At 35.8% G+C, this 19,295-nt stretch overlaps 1 protein-coding gene across 3 annotated transcripts in view; it reads left to right on the top strand.

The window, feature by feature from the left end:
- ARHGAP42 (Rho GTPase activating protein 42) overlaps positions 1-19,295 on the top strand; it is a 141,394-nt gene that overhangs the window by 82,852 nt on the left and 39,247 nt on the right. For 2 of the 3 annotated variants that reach the window (XM_085064517.1, XM_085064506.1), the window contains exons 5-6: positions 11,432-11,533; positions 15,917-16,027. In XM_085064517.1, the coding sequence (XP_084920643.1) occupies positions 11,432-11,533; positions 15,917-16,027 (213 nt within the window). The remainder of the gene's footprint in view (positions 1-11,431; positions 11,534-15,916; positions 16,028-19,295) is intronic. The other variant, XM_085064512.1, reaches the window with a different exon arrangement.

The following is a 19,295-nucleotide window of genomic DNA, read 5'->3' as shown; positions in this document are numbered from 1 at the left end:
ATTTCAGCCAGGCTCTTATAGCATTCTACATGAATCATTATAATGTATTTTAGGTGGGGCTTAATATGAGAAACCCAGTCTGTCAGAGGAACTGGTTAACGGGAAAAGAGCAGTGAGTTTTTTTTATGGGAGGGACTGTCTGGTCAGAGAGAAGTTGGAAGACCCTACGGGGCAATTTGAGATGAGTCTGTTGTTTTATTTTTGGTAATGACCAGGTAAAAAAAAAATCTGGTGGTATTGCTGTGAGTTGCTGAGATAAAGGAGGAGGAGGATTGGGAATAAAGTGTAAAATTAAATAACTGAGCATGAGAAACTGAGGCTACTCAATGATCACGAGACAGCTGCATACTTCCAAGAAACCTGCTGTACTGATATATAAGTCAAGTGGCAATCTCTTTAGATATTATAGGTTATTAAGTTATTATAGGATATAATAATCTAATAGGATATAATATTAGGTTATATAATAATAAGTTATTAGGGATCTATCTCTGGTAGATAGAGAAGTACAAATTTTCTTTAGCTTTCCTTTTACTTACATAAATCCTCACATTTTGGTGAAAGTTTGTGAGCTGTGAAAGTTGTAAAGTGCATTTATAAATACATTTCATTCCAATGTTTTGGTCCTAGAACACTTTTATTTGAGAAATAATTCCATACATGTTTTCTAATCTGATATCTTTCTCAAACTAGTGTTAACCAGTCCAAGAACTGAGAAATCAGAATTTGCATTTAATGAAAATGTATAGTGTGAAAATTTATTCAAAAATTGATCAAGTGTATTTTCCCTTAATTATTCAAGTAAATGTATGGAAATATGAAGCAGTGAAAGACCTGCATCTGTTTGGTAACCTCTATTAAATTTCTTTTTTGCCAAGTACAAAATAATTGTAATGCCACAGTGTGATTAGCCACTGCTTCTTCTACACTTGTGTATCTGAAATATTTGGGTAGTTTCAAAAACAGTGGTGAAGAGTCCAGTATGCAAACGCTTCATCTTTTCAAGAAGACTTACTTTTTTCTGTGCAGAGCCAAACTATTAAACTGGCTGAGCACCTGGACCCACAGTTTTTTTGAAGCAGCTGGTCTTCTTGGGACAGCTCTTGTCATTATATAAATGCAACAAAATGAGTTTTTCATTTCATTTTAGCTCAGTTCAATTACTGTTTCATTCAAAGTAGATAAACTTGCAGGAAGTTAACAGAAAAAAGGAGAGCAATCCTAAAAACTTGTTTCACTTCCAGTGTATCTCAAATCTCATGACTAAAATATTGTGGGCACAGTGATTAAAAACTGTTGGTTCAGTCTGTTAGCTACAGGTGTTTGTGAGGAAAACAGTTAATGTTGTGTGCATAATCAGTTTTAATAAATCCTGTAAAATGCAGTCTTTCTGTTATAAGTTAGGGTGATTAATTGGCTCACTGACTAAAACTGGTTTCTGAAGCTGTGGTTTTCCTGCAGTTTAATAACATTCTAATTTGCATCGTAAAGAAAACAGGCATAAATTAAGGATAAATAAATTAGTCCCCTGTAGTAAATTGGAAAATAATTTACTATTCTGCCATAAAATTTAAGAATTAAGGCTTAGAATAAATGTGTTAATTGGTGGAATTGTTTAAGTGACCATGCAGTGTACCTTTCTTGGCAAAAAGAACCATTTATTTTTAAAAATCTACAGTTAGTAAACAAAAAAAAAATACAAAACTTAGTAGTAAGTATCAGCCTTTTTACTGGAAAACAACAAAAGAACATAAAAATGCGAGAAAACTTGGACATTTTCTAATTACATGAAGGCTTTTTTTCTTGCTAATCTGCTGCAGCCTATTGTAATGTGATTCACGGGAAGGACTCAGGAAGGTTGCATCCTGACCCTGCACTACTGCTAGAACCCTGCTGGACTCCTGAGCTGGGATTAAAACTATGAACAAACACATTGACCTTCAAATGCAATTTCCAGCTCACAGGGAAACTAAATTTCTTAGAGAGTGTTTGAGGGCATGGAGGATTTGGCAAATAGAGTGCAGTAGCTCTACTCATCTGTCATGTTCTTTCTAGCCTTGCTCTTAGCCACAGCATGGATAGGATCATGTTCCATACCTGAAAAACAAGTCTCAAGGATGTTGATGAGACTTCAAGAGTCTCAAGAAGGATTTAAGAGAAATATAGGAAGTGGTCAATTGCCCAGGCACAGAGCAGGACAGGACTTTGAGAAGCAGAGAGTTTGGTATTGTGCTCCCTGCACTAGGTGTCAATCTTCATTTATGGACTCATAAGGCATCTGGTCCCCTGCTCTTCCCCTCCTTATTCAAAATAAGGCTCCATCCTTTATCAAACCAAATTCATCATGTTTTGACAAAGGCAGCTGCATTCTTTTACCCTGCAGGGATTACTTCAGAATTGTGCTTGTGGGTGTCGCATAGTACCACAGCTGTACTCAACACTTAATGCTTAAATCATGAGGCTTTATACATGGCTATGGATTCATCTGCTAATCTTATTCTGTTACGTGTTGGGGTTTTTTCTGCAGTTTGGGGGAAAATTAAGATCTCTTTCTGCATTGCCTCCCTTTGTTTTGTGGTGTAGTTAACAGCATAAAAATAGTTAGGGTTATAGTTACAGTTTGGGCATTGTTTGGACATTTCTCAGATGATGTGGGGTTTTTGGGTCTTTATTTCATACCTATGGTGGAGTTGCCTTTTTCTGTTCTAAATAAAAAATCATTTGATCAGTTGTAGCCTCATAGATTTCCCGTCATCCATTATCTTCTATCTATGCAACAGGTTCAGCAGGGGCCTGAATTTGAATACAAATTCAAATCTCCTACCAATATAGTAACTTTGATTTTGGTAAAGCAAACTCTGGAATAGCTCTATTCCAAAGTATAGTGGGTGATAGTATCCAGGAAGTATCACTTCTGTACTGTAACAAAAATAGGCATCATTGCTTGAAACTTTAATGTGTCTTGGTAGATATGGGAGCATCAAGAGATCCATCTTTTCACCAAATGAAGTGGTTTCATTATTTCGGGATCTGTCAGGTTATAGTAGCTATCACAGAACCATTTGTTCCTGGGGAGTTTGCCAAAAAGGGGTGGTCTCAGATTGCTGTCTTGATGAGAAGATCAACCCCCCACCCCCAAGAAGTAATCTGAGAGCACTGGGTGAGTTTAGCAGCACCACTGGGGAGGCATAACTTTTCACCCCAAAGTGATAGTTTGTGTTCCCTTATCAGTGTTGTAGAAGCAGCTCTGTAAATAGATGCTTTCAAAACAAAACAAAACAAAATCACTTCTGACATTGACCCCAGACTGCTTCCTTTTTTTTTTTACTCCCAAATATCTGTAAACAGCGCAGTTTCCAGTTGTGTGCATGAATCTAAAAAATTTCTCATAACACGCCTCAAGTTCTTCCTCAGGTCAGCATCACAGTGGTGTTGCAATGACGTTGGAGGTGCCCTGGGACCACGAGTGGTGCTGAATGTGCTGCTGGCACGTTGAGGTCAGGGATGTTGGCTGATTGGTTGGCATAGACTGGAGATTCCCAAAGAGTGTTTAAAAAAAGAAATCACTAGTTAAGAAAGAGATATTTTTATCTTCAGCTTTTAAAATAAAGCAATGAATACGTGAAGTTACAAGATGGTCTGTTGGAATTGCTTTCTCTGAATCACATTATGTTCTTTGAAGCTTTTTCCTTTATCTTTGCTCTAAGTGCACAAAGTAAAGATGTTGCTAACTGTGCAGATGAAGTGGCTTCTTCACGAATTCTTGAAGAGTGTGTAACTTTCTTTTTGAAATCATTTAAAGTCACAAGCTTTCCTACAGGAACAAAACTATTCCTATTATGATAAAATATTTTCAACTTCAGAAAGGTATCCTAAACTTGATGCAGAGAAAAGTTTAAAAAGTCAGTTTCTGCTGTGTTGGGGAGCTTCTCAATAGTATTTAAGCAGCAACTTGAAAATAACCTAAGTCAGCTATTCCAGCAAAAATACTTCATATTTAGTTGACAGTAAAGTAATAAAACTAGACTACGTGTGTAGACTTACCAGTCCTGCTGTTTGGGCAGGGATTTAGCAGATTCCCAGACATCGAGCAGCTACTCCTGGAATTGGCAGATGCCAAATAAACTTGAGACAGCTCTGCAACTGAATAACAGGGAGTCTAATATGTCCTGCTCTGTGACCTGCCAGTACTGGCAGGTTTGCATGTCTTTTCACAGCAGTGCTGGGAACTTGTAATATTTTTTTTTTCCATTTCATGAGGGAATTTTTTGGAGAGAAACAAATGACATCCTACAAACACATTTTCTTATTTAATAGTATCTGCTTTTTAATTTCAAAACATCTGATGGAATTACATAGGGCATTTTTAGGCTGTAAGAATCTCCTCTTCTAGGATATACTTTTGAAAGTACCTGATACATGGATCTCTAAAGGCATTACAGAGGAAAAAGAAAATTTTCTTCAGAAGTTTATGAACCTGAAAATAAATTATCTCTTGCAAGGTTATTCAGTATTTTACACAGATGTGAACTCCAGTTGAACTTAAATTAGTTTTGGGTTGTTTCAAGTATATTTCAGTTTTATGTATTCCTTACCTGATTTTAATTGAGGTTATTTTTTAAGCTGCCAGTTTGTAATATCTGTCTTCATAGCTTTAATGCTGCTAAACACTCTTGTATTCCAGGTTTATTGCCTTGTTATACTTCATAGTTGCAATATGTTCTTTTTATTATAATTATTTGTGTCTTACACTATATTGTTTTCTGGATCATCATGGTTTGCATATGGTTGTTCTTTTTTAGTAAAGAATTGGTTTTAAGATTTATAGTCGTTTGGACATTTAATTTTCTACATGATGCATTCAGCTTCAATTTGGAAGTGTTTTCACTAGCAGTTATGAGGAACATAAGACATAATTTATGACTATGTTAACTCTATTTTATGTCGATCAACAATCATTTCTTTATGAACTATGATACAACTTTGCTTCACTTGATATTATTTGCTATCGATACATAAACTATGTTCTTTAACCTTCTAACTTTCTCATGGATTTGGGGAAATGCTGTAGCCTAACAATACATTAAATTCTATTTTGAAGGAAGATGAGGAGGGAAGGACTTTTATATTATTTCTTCACTTTTTCTTCTGGGAATAAAGCTTGTGACTTCTTTCAGTCTTATCTTCAATCCTTAGTATTTACATAACAAATCGAAATTTCTACCAAAAAGAAATTCTTCCCATCCAGACATCTGTCAAAACATAACCTGTTGTCTCAGATGCCGATAATAATTTCAATTTCATTAAAAGCAACCAAAACCCACCAACTCACCAGCTACTTTCATGAGAATTCTCAACAAGACCTCAGGCAAGATAAAATGGAAAGTGAATTTTTTCCTCTCAAAAGAGAAGTTGAGAGATTATCAGATTTCACATTTTCCAAGAAATCCATAGAATCTGAGCTCAAATCAGTCTTTCCAAGACTAAGTTTAGTTTATTTTCTAGTCTACAGTTCTACTTTTGTTTGTCCTGCTACTTAGTAAGAGATGGTCTCCAAACTTGCAACTCCAAACAAAATTGCACTAACTTTGTAGAAATCCAATTTGAATTCTTGTTTGGAAGGTAATGAAAAAGGTGGCTTTGAAAAATATATTTAAAGTCCAAGATTCTAGCAATGAACCATCTCCAGTCTGTTGTTGCAAAAATCGACATTTTTGCAGTTGTCAAAAGAGAAAGAAATGGGATGTGGCTTTATTGATCTCCGCAGAGTTGACCATTGCCTTCAGCTTCTGCAACTGACAAATGGGTTTGACTTGATCTAAATTTGAAACTCACTGTTGTATTTCTGTGCCAGTTTCTACCATTTCTGCATCTCCACTTGAGCTGGTGAGAAAAATATGTACTAATTCTGGGTGAGAGGAAGAAAGAAATCATCACAGCCATGTTTCACAATGTTCACTTGCTTTCTTATTAAGATATTCTCATCTTTTCAAGGTATTAACATCTTTTCTCCAAATAGTGTCTTTGCAATGATTTCTGGCTTAATTTCCTTTCTTAATCTTTTTAAAATCACCTCTTGCAAAACATGTTTATTCTATGGTTTCACAAGGATAATGTTGTGGTGGGGTTTTTTTAAGGATTATCATGTTAAAATGTAAAATGTGCATTTTGGGACAAAGAAAGAGTTAAAAAATCTCTTTTCAGACAGATACAAAATGTAGCTAAGGTCTGTTACTAGATAAATATAGCACCAAAAGTTACTGCAACTGAAAAAACAGGAATGAGAAGGATGACAGAGGCTCTTTTTGGAAAAATAAAGAGGAATCATTTATGTAATAATTCTGAAGATACATGTAACAATTTTGACATTAAATACTGCACACAGAGTAGTGGTAGACCACTATGAAAATACCAGATTTCTTGCTGTTCCCTCTGGAAAAGCAAAGTCCACTTCAAAATATAACAACTATTTCTGCTTTATCTCTAAAATTACAGCTAGTGGGTAAAATTTGTAAGAATCATGCCAGTGATTTATAGCATGTATATGATTAGGTACAGCATGGAATCAAAATCTCTCTGAACAGAAGAAAAATTATCTGACTCAATTGAGTCAACTTTTTAATAATGTTCTTAATAATTGATGTCTCATCTCTTCACAGCCATATATATTTGTAAAACCAGAGGGACACAAGAACATCTTTTGAGTTAAACTTCTAACTGGCATGCCTATAATTAGTAGTATCTTGACCAAAATTTATTTCTGAAAATATTTTATTTTTAATTTTGGAGGTTGTCTAATCAGTTTTGAAATAAAACCATACAGGAAATCTGAGCAGAGAGAATAAAACCAGAAATTAAACATGAATCCGGTATTACGTGACTTAAGTCCCTCAAGAGAATACTGGAAGTTAGTAAGGCTCCATTAAATGCTGGAAGCCAAGTGTGTGGTTAAGGGCTTTCCTAATGGAGTTCCTAGAAATTTGAAGCATTTAAAACTGTAAATATTTTTTAACTGATTTAAGGCTTGATGCACCTGAGAATGGTTAAACAACTATACAGAGACATTTACAGTATTTAGAGTCTGCAGGACTAGGTCTAGACAAAAGTTGTTGATGACTTATACATCAGTGTAAAACACACCAAGGATTAATATTATGTAATTTCTCTTTTTCTGTGTTTAGATTTTTTTTTATTGCACCCTCCTAATTATCTCTCATGGATTTTGGGTGGGGGGTTTTTTCATATGTTCTAGCTGATATTTTGAAAGAAACAGTTGATACTTTTCCAGGGCAAAGAGAAAGGATGATGTTTACTTGCAGGAAGGATGTGCAAGGATGAAAGAAAGCTGGAGGGAGTCTGAAGGGAATAAGAGACAGTACAGAGGTCAGGAATTAGCATCACCCTAATGGCCACGTGCCTTAAGCTTTGTGTCATGGCTGGTGCAGTCTGTTCTGGTAACAGTGCAGCATGAGCTTTCTTATCCAACCACATCTCTTCTCCTTGGGGTTTGCTCCAATGTGGAATCTGGGCAAAAGCAATCATGTGTCTCCTAACTTGGAGGAGAGAGTTTTGCATGGAAACTTTCTTTGAAAACCTTCTAGCATGTGGAAAAGTAGAATTCTTATTCTTACGGGCACAGATTGCTGGGACCAGGATTCAGTTTTTTCATTTGGGCCGTGGCTGTGAGAGTGTTTTGAGGGCTGCAGAAGAACAGGCTAAAGCTGGAATAAGTTGAGTCTGTGACTCCACTTAGGATGAGCCTGTGTGCTGTGAGTCACTGACTGAGTGTGTGAGACAAGACTTATTTTGGCATAAACTGAAGTGTTTCGTCTTATCCAGGACATGAATCACCTGCTTTGGAGTGCATCTTTTTTTTGTTAATTTTTATTAAGTAAACAGATTTCAGAGGCTTCAATACATCCAAATATGTGGGTTTTATTGGCCCAGTGGAGGACCTCCCATGCAAAGGAAACTTGCTCACCTGTTGGGGCCAGTATTTTTTATACTTTTCCGAGAAACATGTCTGAGTAATCAGACCAATGCCAGAAACACTGTCCTGGTGGTGCTGCAGACTTATTCCCAGGAGTATCACCAGGTAAAGACACTAATGTGGCCAAAAACTGCCAAGATATCTTTATTCTCAGTTTACTTCTGTTTATTCGTTTTTCTTTGTCAACTTCTACTTTTGAAGGGAGAAGTTCTCGTTATGTTAAAATCTGGAAAAGAAGGAAGAAGTTAATCAGATGTGCTGTCTCTGAAAACGCTGCACTTGGGCCAGAAGTTGTCCTGGTGACAAGGAAGCTACACTTTGTAGTTTCCTCTTTAACTTAAAACTGTGAAGGTAGTGGCTGAGCAGATCTGTGACAGGGCAGAGGTGCAGTCTGGGAGAGGGTTGGCAAAGAGCAAGAGAGCCTTCAAATTCCATGTTTCCTCATGGATGGTGCCATGGAGATCTATATGAAGCTTCATATGAGATACAATATGCCTTAAAACCAAAATTCGTTTATTTAAACTTGTTTTTTTCTTGTTCTTAGCAGGTGGAGGGCTTATCTATTTAGATGTGATCATTTACTTTATGTGTTTTTCTTTTTACATATAAAGAGAGGATGTGATATGTGATCCACATACTTTGTTATAGATCACAGCAGAAATAAAAGTGATTGGATTCAGTGCATTGAGAGCCACGTTAGATGGGTCAATGGTCCCCTCTTGGCATTGGCATTTATTTGATGTGCTGTATGTAGATATTTCACATGGCAAAGTCCTCTCATCACACCTTATTCTTTGATTCACACCAAGCAGCTTGGACTTCAGACCCTTTTCCACCTCTTGTTAGTAAAAGTTATGTTACTGTCAACAAGAGCTCAAGTGGCTGATGAGACTTTGGGTCATTCATTACCTATTGATCAGCTTGGGTTTGAGACAAATAGTTCACAAGGCAAGACAAATACCTACTGTTCATATCATAAACCTACTAAGGGGGGAAGGGAGGAAGGGAGGGAGGGAGGGAGGGAGGGAGGGAGGGAGGGAGGAAGGAAGGAAGGAAGGAAGGAAGGAAGGAAGGAAGGAAGGAAGGAAGGAAGGAAGGAAGGAAGGAAGGAAGGAAGGAAGGAAGGAAGGAAGGAAGGAAGGACTGGAAGCTGGGCTGAGTGATCCCAGTCTGAAATTGGTAATCCTGTGGGAGCTTTGCCCATGGCTCCTTGATTCATTCCTTTGGTCTGACCTCTGAGAAAGCAGAGGCAGGCACAACGTCAAGTCCAAATGTGCAGTATGTGCTATTGGCACCCAGGCCTCATTGTCAAAGGCTGTTACCTTGTGACACAGGTGGTCTAGTGGACAGGGTATCCACCACTGAACTCCAATAGTTTGTGACCAAAGGCTTAAATATTGCCATAAGGCAGACTCCTTTCCCAATTTTCAGTTACATGGGGGAAAAAACCTAAAAAGTAATTCTCTTGGCATTTTTCATTTCATCAAATTTGCCCTTAACGTGAGAATTTCTTCAAGATAGTGACTTTGGCACCTTTGTCACTTGGATTTTAAAATAATCTGGTTCATATTTCTAGTCCAGCACCTAATGTTATTGTCTCAGAATATAAGACAATATGTAACTAGCTGCACCTTTTACTCCAGAGGTACATATGTGTGATCAACTGAACTGAAGTTCTGTTTGTGACCATAGGTGCTGTTGAGATACTCAGGTTGCTCTTGCTTCATCATGAAGAACTGGCACTTGAGTATTCTCCAGTAGTACTGTGTGTGTTTTCTCCTCCTATCTGCATATCTGTAATTAAATGTAGAAGGCATTAGGAATTGTTCTGTATGGTTATTTAATATTTTGTTGTGTCAATGCATTCTTTTCCTTATGGTGTCTTTTGAAGATATCTGTGTTGTGAAGTTGTGAGAACATTAAATTATGCATATTTTTCATACTAAAGGAGGTAATGAGAACATTAAATTGTGCATATTTTTCATACTAAGTATATTTAAACTCTTTGCAGGATAGAAAGTATACGATGTGTTTTACAATCTAGTATAATTACCGTTGTGAGCTTTAGTCACTGGAGCTAATCAGTAAGTGTTTTGTTGTTACAGCTGGTTGATAAGTTTTAATTCATGTCATTAAAATCTTCCTCCTGTTTCTTATTTCTCTGACTGACCTGACTCTCCCATTATATGACTAAGGAAAACAGGGTGGTGCTACAATGCAAGCTAGTTATTTGTTTTTGAATATAAAAATTGCTAGGGGGAAAGGGGTCAGGAAAAGAATTACTACAGTTCTTAAAATGACCTGATGTTACTGCATGATATCCAATAATTAGTTTTTCTATCATTAATAGCTTTTGCACATGTGTTAGTAGGACCATTTTTCTTGAGGCTTTTTTGTTTTCTCAAAATGTTCGACTTGTTAATCATTAGGACTTAACTAGGATTATAGAAATCACTGGCAAAGAGTTGCTCTTATTTAGAGGATATATTATTTTATAATTAAAAGTTATATTTTTATCATTTATAATTCTCTGATAGGATATTGACTTCAATCAGTTGCTATTTCTTGAAATTTGGCACTTCTTTAAAGATGGAAAAACTTTTGAGAAACCTATCTTTTTCTTGAATTTCAGATTTAAATTTCAGAATAGAAGATTTAAAAGTTTTGAAGTACGAATTCTGAATTTGATTGCAAAAAATAAGATGTTTCTTAATTTACTCAAAGTAGTAGCTTTCGTTTGCATTATGTATTGAAATAGTTTTACAGTAGAAATGTGAGGATTGGCTGCACATGATGGGAAAAACAAAGAGGAGTGGGAAAGGAAAGAGGCAGGATAACTTTTAAATGAGACAACCTTAAATATTCAGACACATCGAAATATTATTGGAAACACATTTTTGGACCAATTTCCTTTTGCAACCACACATATGCTTTTCCATCATCCTCATATTTTAAGAGTGTGGGTGGAAAATAAGCATATTAATCTTAAATGCAAAGGATAAGCCTATATCATTATCACATTTTTTATACTCACCTACCTCCTCCATAGTGGTTTTTTTGGGTTTTTGTTTTGTTTTGGTTAAAGACAGTGTGGCAGGTAGGTACACTTAAAAAACTTGGGGAAGGTTATTTTATATTAAGTATCTACTCAGAAAGATACCACCTACATAAAATTTTATATATATATTTACTATGGGAAACCATGTGAGTCTGTTTTATGGGTTTGTTATTTACAGGAAAAGTCCTGCTCACTATTACTTTTAATAATTGAAACAATTCTCCTAGTATCATTAGATCCAATTCAGAATTAAACCCTAAAAATATGGGAACAAAAAAAATTGTTTTATAATGAGGCATATTTTGGTGCCTGTTATTTCTTTTAATTTAAGTTAGCTGTGATATTTAGTCAAATACTCTACTTGGGAATGTTTTGTTTTTCAGGATGGGAAGAAGAAGTTTGACAAAGAAAGTGAGAAATATTATTCCATCTTAGAGAAGCACTTAAATTTGTCAGCAAAGAAGAAAGAATCTCATTTGCAAGATGTAAGAACTGAATACACTCTTACCTAGTTTCACATATGCATAGAAATCATGATAACAAACTGGTTCTCTTCAAGATATGCTAAATTTTGTCAATGGGAAATTGTGATGATTTGTGGTAGTCATGCTTGTTGTGACTATGAATTCTTGACTGGGATTAATAAGATCCAATAGGAGTTAAATGCTTTAACAAAGCAATAATCTATGTGTGCAACTTTGTGTATTTCAAGTACAGCCAATGTTTAGTGGTTGCAACAGTGGAATTATATTGGTATAATAAAAGTCCAAGTTTTATAAGTTATATGTGGAATATTTGAAAGTCAATTAATTAATTGCTTTTGGGTTTGCTATTTAATGTATTAACTGATGAAATTGCACTTCTGCTTCACATAAATTTTAATCCAGAACTGAGATCACATTAATGATACTCTTTTCTGCTTCTTTTTTCCTCTTTTTCTTCTTATTCTGAGATTGAGGCACCATGCCCTAAAATTGTATCTACAACTCCAGCTTTGAAGAGTCTGTATGGCTAATTCTTTTCTGTTAAAAAAAATAAACCATGAAGACTTCTATTTTAACAGGAGGATTCCAGGGCTTTTCAGTGTGCTTGTAAAAATGAATATGACTTGTCTTTGAAGCAAATTACAATCAACCCAGCAATATGATATCAATGACACTTTGGGAATTGTGCCAAAAGTAGTTAAAAATTATTTTGATGGGATTACTGTTGTCATGGTGGGTCTTAGATCATGAGGATTAGTTTGCAGATGAAATTTTCACCAAAGCTGTGACCATCACTCAATCACATGTTGTAGGATTTTTTCATGTTTACCAATAATATTATAATTCAAATTAAATAAGGCTTAGAAATTCAAAATTTCTAATCATGTTTATAGGCCTGAATTTCTGTTGCTGTCTATATAATAATCAGTCTAGATAAGATGTTAGTTATGTAGGATTGGTTAATTATTCCACTTGTATGTCAGAGCTTTCACTTTTCCCAAATATGTTATGTATTGATGAAGAAGCAGTTCTGTTAGAGGCAAAACCTCAGCTGAAAAAGAAAAAAAACCTCTTACCACAATCTGGAAAAGTGAACTTAAGCACTAATATGCTCTAGAATAGAAACAAAATAAAATAAATAAAATCTTTTTCTCTTGAGTCATGAGAATAATTACAGTCTAAAGCAGCAACTGAAGTGCGAAGTAACAACTGTGAATCTAATAAACTATGGTAGAATAACAATGGATTTGGCTCATGTCTACAAACTAATGGAAAACCAGAATAATTTTTTCCAGTGTGTCCTTAACTGACATATCTGGATTTCAAATCTTGTAATTGAGGCTGACATTTTCTGCTTTTTTAGACGCCTCTCTTGTAAAGGATAAAGGGCATAACTTGTCATTTCTGTCTTCCCCAGTTTTCTGCAGCTGTAGATGTGCTGAATCAGTAACATAGGCCCACCATCAGTAAAAGGTACAATAACAAATCAGTACCAAAGTTGTTAACCAGGGAGACTTGTGGCCTGTGTCTGTATTATAAGAAAAGGAGGTCAAGGTCCTTTCCAGACCTGAAATCCAAGATGGCTGATGACTTGCATTCAGAGTGGTTTCGGTGTGCCCCATTTATAGCTCATATGTTCAGGATGGAGTTTGTTGGAACAGCCCAGAGCATGGGCAAAGAACCAAGCAGTGCTGGCAGCTGGGGCTTTGGTCCATGCCTCAAGCCAACGACAGGCATTCAGTGAGATGGAAATACCTATTTTTAACTGCTACATGAGAAAAATACTGTTTCCTTAAATTGATGAAGTTTCTTGATACCTCATCACATTATGTGGGTTATATCATTGCTGGGATGAGCAAAGATCTTGTATTCTGTTGGGTTTTTTTACGTATCTCACTTGAGTGCAGTTGAGAGCACCTTAATTAGGCATCTGAAGTTTGATGGTTGGAACATACTCTGTAGAGAGTAGTTTGCATATAAGCACCTAACTGAAATACATTGGATATTTTAAAAGCCTGAAAGAATGCTTGTGCAACTTACATGGATGATTGGCTTTTTTTCTTTAGCATCAAAAGGAAACTCTATAGTAGCATCTTTTCACTGCCTAGAGAAGCCCACCATGGAGAAGAAAATGAGCAGAGTTGAGTGATGTGAGAAATCTAATAAACTTCAGATTTTTTTTCTCTGAAATCTGTTCTCTGAAATCTTTTCTCTGAAATCTCCAAGCATACGAGAGGTTCTGGTGGATATATTGCAGTGATAGCCTACATCAATGGAAATACTACTCACAATAACTATATATCATAGTAGAAACTCAAAATCATATCAATCAGATCTCTTCATTTTTTACATGCAGTTTGAAGTCACAGAAAAACATATGAAAATCCTTTCAGCTTTTGAAACTTTAAGATCACTTTCAAAGTGATTCTTACAAATCTGAAGCCTTTGGTGTTCACACAATTCATAAGATTCTACAGAATATATATTTGGGGAATTCTGATTTAGTCGCTGCTCACTGGTGGTGATTCTGGCCTTAATTTATATTTGAGATGGCACTTGGTTGTTGTAAGGACCATTTTAACTGCAGCCTGCTTAAATGCTGTTCAGAATAGAGATGGATTTAATTAGGTGTTTAAATATTTTTTTCTGAGGCGAACTCTAAAAGAGACAATTTCTAAAACTAGGTTTCATTATTTATGTACAATTTAATGAGAGAGCTGAGGTCTGACTCAAGTGCTTATTGATGGCATTTGTGTGAGCAAGGGATTGCTGGATCACCTCCCGAAGTGGTGGCAACTGCTTCTGTTCAGTTATGTAGCACCATCTTTGTGATAGATTTTTTTCTGAAATAAAACTATTAACAGAGTATCAGCAAAAACAGTAGCCAAACACACTGTATGAATGGCAAATGGCAGAGTTAAGTCTGAGGTGGTGCAGTTCATTATTGGAATTTTGAGTACTTGACTTCAGCTTCATATAATTAGTTTACTGGGGGTTTTTTATTTTTTTTTTTTAATAGACATCAGAAGGAAATGCTGGTACTGAATGATTGGATACATATCCTTGAGGCCCATGTGTTGATGTAGCATTAGAAAACTGGGCTAGGGAGGTGGATCAATATCGTTAAGAGTCTGTACAGCCAAATCACAATAGTAGCATGTCCTTGAGTGTAGAAGCAATCTTAATTATATATGGTGCTGTCGATGTCCAAGTCCTGCCTGAAGGAAAACACTTGATTTCTTGCTTTTGTACTGTTAAAAGTATTAAATCTCTTATGATGTGTTTGCTGATTTGAAGTTTGTTGTCAAGGGAAGACAACATCAAGCTTCCCCAGTTTCCCCACATTTGTTATTTTTAATGCCAGAATTAAACTAGAGAATATACAGAAATATCCTTGTATATTTTAACTGACATACATGAAAAATAGATGGAGTGGTCTTATTCATTGTAATTATAATTGTTGATCTGTGGTAACATTTTGACCAAAGACCAAAATCTAACTAATACAGCCCAAAAGGGTTTTGCTTGAGAAAATGATTTGTTCCAAAGGATGAATTAAAATGGCATCTGCATGTCTTCTTTAAACATTAACTACGTGCTACACTGCTTGTCTGTTAGTTCCCTCTCCTGTGGCTTGTTTAAATTGAGGATAAAAGCCTATTATTCTTTATCAGCTGATAAGAGTTAATTCTTTAGCTATTTAGGCAGAAGACATTGTTTTGATACTGGATCTCCATGCTGGGTGGTATTAGGCACTTGTGACAAGTATTGCCTTGTAGTTCTGTCACTTGAAAATTAGAACTTGAAATATATTTGATTTATGAGGTTAGGGACTTAAATATGTTTACATTCCAAGAATATATGACTCATACTATAAAATAATAAGTTGCAAGATGTCATTGTTAAAGACAGCCTATTTAAGAAGGAAAATAGCTTCTTGGGAAGGTATTTGAAGCTGAAAAATAGATACGATTTCAGTGCATATGATACTTAAATATTTCAATAGAAATAATTATGTTTTTGTCTCTCTTTGATTCCTACAGTACTCATTTCTATTTCCTTTTCTAAACTTGCATATACCAAGTACCTGCTGCCACCTTTCTTTCCCTCTAGGCTCTCCTAAAAATTAGAATATTAAAGTGCAAAAAGAAAGAAGAAACGAAAAGAGCAAGAAAAAGGCATGAAATGTGTAATGTTAGCTTCTTGAAATTGTGTTTAGCTTTTTTAAGTAGGTATTCTAATTTTCAGAAAGAAAGCTGAACCCTGTGGAACTTGTAAAGTAATCTTATTGATGATCTTTGTTTGTTTGTTAATGACATAACCTGGTTTTAGAGCAATCACGACACTAAACTAATGCTGTCCATATTTCATTTTGTCTTTTAGGCAGATACACAGATTGACAGAGAGCATCAGAACTTCTATGAAGCATCATTAGAATATGTTTTTAAAATTCAAGAAGTACAAGAGAAAAAGAAATTTGAATTCGTAGAACCTGTAAGTTTTATGTTTTATTTTCTTTAGAATGCATGCATTTAAAGCGGAAAATTGAATTTAAAATACCAATTTGTTTTGCTCCATTTTTTTGTTTTGCATGCAGGTTGTTTCTATATAGAGGAACATTAAGATCTTGGCTTGGGCACTTTCCATGTTTATTAAAGGACTATGTAAGAGTTTAGGATCTACTGTGAAGTGAAATGTCTGATGACTTGAAGTGTGCATAACATTTTAATGGGACATCATGTAATGTTGTGTCTGTGCAACACATAATTGATGTTTCCTAATACCATGATTTCATGGCTTAAATTTTGAGTCCGTTTTTTTTAAATTTAAATATTTAATGTAGGCCATGTACACAGACGTTCTTCTGAGTTACATCAAGTACAGAGAAAAATCAATTTTTCTGTAGGATAGGTAAGTTTATCTTTTTGTTGTTGGAATAATTTGTCTTTAGTTTACTTTGCACATAAAAGAAAGCATATGGTGACATGCCATTAAAAAGTAAGATAAAGCTGTGTTTCAATGTCCGTATTTAAGTCTGGGATTTCTTTCCAGACTGTTTCCATCCCCCACCCCTAACTCTCTTCTGGGTCAGTCAGTACCAAAAGCAGTTTCTGTATGATATGTGCAAGCATATTTCTGTGGCCCAGTAGCAGTGTTACTACTGTTCATGTCATACAGACAGGCCTAGCTTGCCAGTTGCCTGATTTAGTTAGTACCTATAGCCCTTGACAGAGAACTTGCGATGCCATCTGTCCCTTCCCATTAAGCACACTGAGCACAGCAGAGCACTGGTTGTGAAAGAGGAACATGACAAGTATAACTTTCTCTCCACACCATCTTCCAGCTTCCTTGTAACTACTGAAGCAGCACTCTTGACTGTGAAATGGGTTGAATTACATCTCTAACACCCAGTGTCACCAAGAAGATCTTCTCAGATGCCTTCTTTCCATGAGATGAGAGTGTATTGTGTAGTGAATGTTTGACATTGATGCAGACTAATGAACCTGGATTCAGCAAGCAGTACTTACAGAAATCCTATCTTTATGGCATACAGCTGCCAAATCTTACAGACTAAAACTTTGCTCGGATTCCTAAATAAGAACATTTTTCTACCTGTCACAGATTAATCCAGAGTGTGTCTCTGTGTCTCCTTCTGCAAAACTCTCACATCCTGGAAAAATCTAGCAATCTTGACCTAGCTCTGACCCTAGTACAGAAGACTTTATGCTCCTTTAATGCAATAGAAGCTTCCTGCATTGAAAAGACCTTATACATTGGAAAACATTGTGCAAGTGCACATAGTTAAAATAGGTAAAATTTACTTCTGAGTGTATCCATTTCCATACTGCCTCAGATCAGCAGATATTCCACCCACTATGACATACTTGATGTTCCAGGGGAAGATACAGGAAATACTCTGGTGACTGGGTAATGACAGCCCTTACAGGCAATGTCTTCTGACTTTGGGTGTGAAGTTATTTATAATCAATCTGAATAATGATGAAGCTTAAATTATAATCTGAGTTATAAAATTTTGAATCTTTAAAATTCTTCATTTTTGTTTGTAGTCTCTTGCATACAACATGCTAAAATAAAAGCATTTGCTGAAACCCATAAGGCAAAGTATGCCTTATGTAAAAAAATAAATTAAAATACAAATCAGCAATACCATGAGATTAAAAAAATAACAAACTAAACAAACCAAAAAACCCAAAAATTTCAAAATAGGCTTTCTAAAATTCATGTTTATGTAAGTGATGTTGGAAGTATGACATGTGCTCCTAGATGGAAGGTCTAGATAAGGACAAAGCCTAATGATTTAAAATCACATATCAAAAGAATTGTCATAATATTAATTTTCTTCCATGTGCTCTATGAATGTGTGTGTGGCAGAAGATACCTGGTGGTATCTCTATATGGCATCCTCAGGAGCCCTGATGGTTGTGAATCTCTAGTGTATGTGCTGCCTTTGCCTCTGATTTATCAGTGCAGTGTCACGTCTTTGTATAATTCTCAGTGTGACATGTTGCTAACAGACTCACTGAAGGAGAGTTTAACAAAATAAATCTGTTAGTGCAGTGAAGGAGGAAACTGTGATGCCCATGCGAAAGAAGGATAAGTTTGTGACATGGGAATAGAACTTCAAAAGCAAATGATCTGTTGAACATCCTTTCAAGATCTTCAGTTTTTCTATGCCAAAGGATAAAGAAAATCTGAGTACCAGAGTGGCAGTGACCCAGCAAAAATTGCCAGGTGGTTTACAGCTAGGACAGTGGGAGTTGGTAAAAGTGTTCTTTCCTGGAGGAAAGTGAGGAAAGATTTTAAGGTGCAGATGCTAATGACTCATACAGTGAATAGAAGATTATAATATTTAGAGTAGACTTACGCAGCTACTTCTCAGGCCCTGGGTTTCTCTTTGCTCTCTGCATCTTGATCAAAGTTGTTGCTAATGTGTACTGGTGTGAGTAACTGACATATTCCTCTTTGCGATCATCGTAGATCTTGATTTTTTTCCGAGAAAAAAACTCAGGTTTTCATACAGATCATGAATTTAAACTTTTTCTGAAGGACAAATTAGTGTTCAAATTTACTTTACAGCAAGTTAAACAATAAAGCAAAATAAATGACAATATTCTACCTTACTAGCTTTTCTCTTGTGATCCTAAATAAGCTAGTCCAAGCCAACTGTTCTTTCTGAGGATGTTATGCTTGTTAAAAAAATGCAAACACCTTCCTAGAGTTCTAATTTGTCCTGTGGTGATGCCAGGACATCCTTGTCCTGTAGAAATCAGGGCACAGAGTTCGTAAGCAGTAATCTATCTGAAATGTGAGGGGTGGTCCATTAAATGTTTATTTAAAGAGAAGAAAAAAAGACCAGCCAATCAAAAAACACTGCCTGTAATTGCATGCAATTCAGTGAGACTTCACAGTGGACATTAAATTTTGATTTCCCTTTCTTGAATTTTCTACATTATTAACTATGTTCACTTTATCTGAAGAATAAGCACCATCTGCTTATAAATAAAATGAAAACAGGGAGACAGGGACTTCTGGCTGATGTGCTGCAGGCCAAAGGTTAAATTCCTCCCCTATCCGAAACCTAAGTACAGTCTTCTTCCTGTGAGAATGAAACGACCAGGCAGTCTTGAGGTCAGCAGCTCTACATAAAAATAAATAAAGTCTCAAGAAGTAGTTGGATTTTGTTTCGTGTTCTGTGTTGAAATCCTCATGGCTCTGGTGTGGTTAGTAGCGTTGTATCACG

The sequence above is a fragment of the Lichenostomus cassidix genome, chromosome 1, assembly GCF_008360975.1.
Source record: "Lichenostomus cassidix isolate B80296 chromosome 1, HeHo_3.0, whole genome shotgun sequence".
NCBI lineage: Eukaryota > Metazoa > Chordata > Aves > Passeriformes > Meliphagidae > Lichenostomus > Lichenostomus cassidix.
This window is presented reverse-complemented; position numbering and strand designations above follow the sequence as displayed.